The 5906-nt window shown below is 35.3% G+C and overlaps 1 protein-coding gene across 7 annotated transcripts; it reads left to right on the top strand.

Moving 5' to 3' along the window:
• Positions 1 to 1128: 1128 nt before the first annotated feature.
• Positions 1129 to 4643, top strand: LOC149176737 (gamma-glutamylcyclotransferase 2-2-like). Of its 7 annotated transcripts, none has more exons than XR_016258074.1 (10): positions 1129 to 1264; positions 1898 to 2016; positions 2125 to 2201; positions 2427 to 2483; positions 2585 to 2641; positions 2792 to 2835; positions 2979 to 3050; positions 3173 to 3255; positions 4004 to 4083; positions 4182 to 4338. XR_016258074.1 is itself a non-coding variant. In XM_089419960.1 (10 exons), the coding sequence occupies exons 3-10, from the start codon at positions 1908 to 1910 to the stop codon at positions 4271 to 4273; spliced, it is 588 nt and encodes a 195-aa protein (XP_089276086.1). In that variant the 5' UTR covers positions 1152 to 1264; positions 1412 to 1649; positions 1898 to 1907; the 3' UTR covers positions 4274 to 4643. The 7 variants fall into 7 exon arrangements, 6 of the variants coding, with proteins under 6 accessions (XP_089276084.1, XP_089276083.1, XP_089276082.1 ...); XM_089419960.1 differs by lacking the exon at positions 3173 to 3255 and adding an exon at positions 1412 to 1649 and having other exon boundaries at positions 1152 to 1264; positions 4182 to 4643; XM_089419956.1 differs by lacking the exon at positions 3173 to 3255 and having other exon boundaries at positions 1138 to 1264; positions 4182 to 4643.
• Positions 4644 to 5906: the final 1263 nt, after the last annotated feature.

The following is a 5906-nucleotide window of genomic DNA, read 5'->3' as shown; positions in this document are numbered from 1 at the left end:
AAATTCGGAAACTGGACATTAAATAAAAAAAGGAATTCGCGTGTTACCACACTATCCAGCCTGCATCTCCCCGAGCATTTAATGCCTTATAGCAGGCTGGTCAACCGCTGCCACAATTCTCATTCAATGGAATGTCGTCGTATCACGGATATTTTGGCTAATAATTCTCCTTCAATGGAATGTCGTCGTATCACGGATATTTTGGCTAATAATTCTCCTTCAATGGAATGTCGTCGTTCAACTTCCTATATATAGAAACTTTTTCATGACGTTCTGCTACTATTTTCAGCGGTTTCAATGGGAAGTTCACCATTATCGTTCTACTTAAATGTAATATAAAACATATACCTGAAATCCAAACTTTTTAACTTTATATTAACCTATAAAATATTTCATTTTTAATGTATGCAATATGTATTTTGATTTAATTATTGAAATTTAGTTTTACTTTTTAAATTTAGTGATATAATTTTTATTTTATTAAAATTTAGTGATATAATTTTCATTTTCAATCTATTTAGTGAGATTTTTCAGTTTTATTTTTATTTTGATATTTGTTTTTTTCCTGTGAATTTTTTTATCTATTGTGAATCTTATTTAGTTTTAGATGTTAGGAGAGATGGGTCCTCAGAGTTATTAGCTCTGCGCTAAGGTTAGCTGTTGATTTACTTCATCCATTGTATTTTTGATTTACTTTATATAGTGTATCTTTTATAAGAGACCGTTTTCCCACTTATATCAGTGTACCAATCCCTTTGACCTATTTTGTGTTCATTAATTAGACATAAATATAATTATATTTTATCTTTCTCCTAATTTAACATCTCTGTTTTAAAATATATAAATTAAACCTCATAGAAAAATTAATAAAATTTTCAAATTATACCAATTAACTCAATTTAAATAAAATTGACAAAATATAATTAAAAAACAAAACGCAAAATAGTTTAAAATTGACGAAACATAATTAAAAAACAAAACGCAAAAGAGTTAAACTACGGCTTTTAAATATAACAGTAGGCTCTGTATATCAAACAATTCAATTTTAGCGTTAAAATTTTGATCCTGAACTTCATGCCATCATGATCATGGAAGTCATTATCATTCATGATAAGGTAATGACCATTCAATGATTCATCACATTAGATTATGGTGAGCATGCAATGAACAATATATTACACGAAGCAGCCGATGGGCTTTATGTGGAGGCAGATTTCACTTCAATCCTCGGCGTGAGCGGAGAAGAAGAAATCGGCCTGCCCAGGTAGAGCTTTGTAGGCCTCGGAGTTCCAAACCATTTGGATTCTCTCCTTCAGCCTCACTACTCTGCGTTGAATTCAGTTCTGTCTGTAAATTGGGGGATAATCTGTCGACATTCTTCATTTTTTATCCTTCTTCTCTTGTCTGGCAGATCTGCAGTTACGGTTTTATCACTCAACAGCATTGCGCTGATCAGTTTCGATTAGATTTTAATTTTTCTCACTTGGGTTCCATTTATTTTCCCGGTTCTGTTGTTTTAGCCCTGCCCTAACAGTTTTTCAGAGCGAATTAAGGCCATTGTGTGAGGTGGGTAGGATTCGCCAATAATCTGCCGCCCTTAAATTCGGCCCGTTGCGTAGTTCAGGGTTGGGAGAAAACGATCTTCCTCTGTATGTGTGTTGCTCCCTGCAACTTCTTTCATTTATGGATTAGTGCTTATGTTGGGTTTTGTGACTAAATTGTTGAATCACTGGTGCTTAAATTTGGACTCTGTAGATGTGCTGGTTTGGGTGTATTGAGTCTGTATACATGTAGATATGCTGATTTGGGCATATGTAGATGTGCGTTACAGTCATAGATTAAAAAATTTGGGATGGCATTTCACAATTCTAGCTCTCATGTCGGTGTGTGTGTACAGATTTTCCAGGATGGTGCTGTGGGTTTTTGGCTATGGGTCCTTAGTGTGGAATCCAGGCTTTAAGGCTGATGAAGAATTCGTTGGATACATCAAGGGCTACCGAAGAGTTTTTGATTTAGGTTAGAATTTCTTTGATACTAATGAATAATCACATTATTCAATAGGTAAAAATGGGGTTAATGCTGCAATGGTTGTTTAAAGGCATTTCTTCCTTGTGCTTTTTGCAGCTTGTACTGACCACCGTGGGACACCACAATCTCCAGCTCGGACCTGTACATTGGAAGCACAGGAAGGAGCGATTTCTGTAAGAACAGAGATATTTTTATACTGACATATATCTTCTGTATATATATCCCATAGAAGTTCCAAGCCATGTGCATTGCTGGGAATACTATATATTTTGCAATAGGCAATGCGTGTAAAGGCTGTTTGAACTCTGTTTTTATTTGTCTTGGGATGGGTATTGTTCTGCATCTCCATTGCTTTTTCTGCATCTACTTACACTCTTTTTTTTGGTTGATCTTCTTAGTGGGGTAGAGCTTACTGTGTGAGAGGAGGGCCAGAGAAGGAAAGATTGGCTATGGAGGTGAGATGAAAGGGATGCTCCCTGTTTTGTTTGGCATGCTTTTCTTTGCTTATTTATTGGGAAAGCGCTGATGTGTTATTACTGAAATATGCGATAATCAGTATCTGGAGAGGAGAGAATGTGAATATGATCTTAAGGCCTCCGTAGATTTTTACATAGTAAGATGCTCTGCTCTGTTCAGCTGATTTGATCTATATACATGGCAACTGCCTACCAGTTTTTGGAAAGATGTAGAAGCTGTTCATGTGATTCACCTTTTCATATAATGCTCAATGGTAGATATCTTAATGGTGGATTTCCTCTCGCAGGAGGAAGGAGAATTCGCAACCCCATTTCTGACTGGAGTGCTAGTGTGAGTTCAAGCAAATCATAGCCTTAATTTCTCTGCAGATTTGACCTCATAGCCTTAATTTCTCTTGGCTTTGGGTTATATGCTTAATATATTCTGCTCGTGCATTTTAGACAGTGAATTATTGATTTTGTTGATTCTCGCAGATTCATATCGACTCCAAACGAAAGCATAAACAAGTACTATCTAGGCCCAGCCCCATTACAAGAAATGGCAAGGTATATTATATATTAAGCTGAAAGAGTGGGCGTCTTTGAGGTGTCTGGGATAGAATCTACCGATGCAGGGTTAGATTATTTTGGGTTATTTTGGATGTTGTTGATAGAATCTATTTTTGTAGGGTTTGGCTATTTTGGATGTTATATATCAAGCTGAAAGAGTGGGCCTCTTTGAGGTGTCTGGGATAAAATCTATCTTTGCAAGGTTTGGCTATTTTGGGTATTGCTGCTAAGTTATAGGGTTTGGTTATTTTGGAGCTTATATATTAGGCTGAAAGAGTGGGCCTCTTTGAGGTGTCTAGATAAAATCTATTTTTGCATTTTGGATATTGTTTCTAAGTTATTGGTATAGTGATAGATTCAAGGTTTGGTACTACATCTTGCTTTGCCGAGATTACTTTTGCCAGTTACCAATTCACTATAATTTAAACAAAATACATGTAATTAATACATATAAATTACTTAAATTGAAAATAAAACACATAATTTACATATATTTTTTTTATAAGAACACATATCTACATTCAGGTATTTGAACTTGGTTTTCCAAATTAATACAGTCTGATCACCTCGCTTCTTGCTGACAAACCACACTCTTATACTCTTAAGAAAAGAAGAATTCATATATATTTTTTTGATAAATAGCTGGGTTGTGAGATAGAAAACATGAATGTCCGAAATATGAAATTTCTTTTATCTAAAAAGATTTTTTTATATCGCTGCTTGCTGACAGAACACATTCTCATGCTCTTAAGAAAATCATATTTGATGAATAGCTGCGTTGTGAGAGAAAACATCAATGTTTCAAATATGAGATTTCTTTTATTTAAAAGATTATTTTGAGACTCTCAACAAGAGAGGAATCCATGCTTGATAAATAGTTGGGTTGTCTTTTAATATGAGATGTCTTTTATTTAAAACATTTCAACTTATTTATGGCATCTTGTATGCAGGCAAATTGCTAAAGCTGCTGGTCCATGTGGGAATAACCGTGACTATGTTTTCAAGTTGGAACAAGCCATGCACAGCATTGGTGAGTTCTTCTTTTGAAATACGTGCCCTTCATACATCCATGTTCTAAATGCAGTTGGAGTGAAATTCATCACTTGATTTATTGTTATAATGCCACAGGCCATGCAGACAAGGGAGTGATAATGCTTGCAAATGAAGTGAGGAAAATTCTTGGAGGCTTTCATAACGTTTTCCATCTATCACCGTTGTGACTACTAATAGCTCTGGCATCCCACAATTTCCCAAACAAGGAAGAGGAACCTAGTTACAACTTCAACGATATATCGCCAAATGCTAAGTTCTGAAATAGTTACATTCTTTTCTACCAACAGTGCTGGATATGCACAAGTTGTTGACAAGGTGGTTTACAAATTCCAAATTGACTAGGTTTTCTGAGCGAGAGTATCATAGTGCTATTTTATGATAAAAAAGCTCAGGATGGTATCAACATGGAAATAAGGAAAATAATGGATTTTAAAAGCACGTTCTTCCTTGTTGAAGATTCTCAATCATGACCTATCTGGGAGTACATTGTTTACTTTGAATCAGAGGGTGGAGTTATAAAGTTAAATTTTTATCATCCGTGAAGTTTGTCAAGATTTTTGTTATTTATACTCATTCATGGAGTGCACATTTTGGAAATGGGATTTATGGTAGGTGAACTTATTTAGTGATTCATAATGCAGCACCAAAATTTTTCTATTATATGGATTCACAATTTTTTTTAATCAGAACAAGAAATTATATCAAGTACAAAGTCTGCATTTGGGGATGCAGCTTTATATCAAAATTGGACACAAATCTAATTGATAAGCTTTTACAATCAAGTTTTGTCAACTGCCAAATTGCACAAAAAAAACCAGACTTCAAAGGCTACAACCCTATTCATAAAATTAAACTCTCCAAAAATCTTCTAAAATTTTACAAGATTTTGTAAACATACTAATCAAATAGCTTGGGAGTCAAGGCCTTCTTGGTTTCTATTCCTATCTTGCTTCCACGTTGGATTATTCAGGCTGGAAGAATAATAACATATTGATGGATAGAGTTGCATGACGAAGTAGAGCCTGACTGGCTCTGGCAAAAGGACAATTGCACATCTTGGAACTGTTGACGTAGACTGCAAGCTCATCCTCAATACTTAGAATGAGAGTTCTCCATTGTGGAAGTAACATTAGAGACCAATTGATTGTATTTAATTGCAATTTAGTCATGTCTCAGTGCAGCTAGATCAGTTGCTCCTGTAAGTCCTATTAACCATAGATGCGAAGGATTAACCATAGCTTCACCTATTACCTGCTATTCACTTTGACAAATAACCTCGAACTTCAAAGCGTATTGAGAAGAGGGAGAAGTGACCGCTAATCATAAATTGGGCTCCAACTCTTACCACTGGAGTTCAAGATAAGCCAGAAAAGCTTGAAATAACCCAATATAACTTCTTTTGGCTGTTTAAATATTCTGAGATTGTTCCACCATGAAGCATCAAACTGCGAGACTCGATGCTTTCTTCATCCATGGGAGGTAATTCTGTTGAAGGAGTCACACGTTTCCCAAGAGCCTTGTTGAAGGAGTCACACGTTTCCCAAGAGCCTTTTTGAGGCATGATACATGAACTGCATTATGAATCTTGCTTATAGAAGGTAGCTCCAACTTAGATGCTACTTCACCAATTCTCTTGATCACCTTGAAAGGCTCATAAAATCAGGGTTTAATTTTTTTTGCTTCATTGATATTCAATGAAGATTGTCTAGTATAAGGTTGAAGACACAAAAATGCCATGCCTTCTACCTCAAAAGACTTCTCGATTTGATAGCAATCAACATATTTCTTTTATTGTTCTTA

This window comes from Pinus tabuliformis, chromosome 4_1 (assembly GCF_031772625.1).
Source record: "Pinus tabuliformis cultivar Carrire ecotype Pingquan chromosome 4_1, CPIR1, whole genome shotgun sequence".
NCBI classification, from domain to species: Eukaryota; Viridiplantae; Streptophyta; class Pinopsida; order Pinales; family Pinaceae; genus Pinus; species Pinus tabuliformis.
This window is presented reverse-complemented; position numbering and strand designations above follow the sequence as displayed.

What these genes read in the sequence shown, in the direction of transcription:
- LOC149176737 (XM_089419956.1), top strand. Translation starts at nt 1,164, where the DNA reads ATGAACAATATATTACACGAAGCAGCCGATGGGCTTTATGTGGAGGCA. An exon ending in GAAGAAATCGGCCTGCCCAG is followed by an intron (nt 1,265 to 1,897) that starts GTAGAGCTTTGT and finishes GTGTGTGTACAG; the next exon opens with ATTTTCCAGGATGGTGCTGT. An exon ending in TTTCTGACTGGAGTGCTAGT is followed by an intron (nt 2,836 to 2,978) that starts GTGAGTTCAAGC and finishes TGATTCTCGCAG; the next exon opens with ATTCATATCGACTCCAAACG.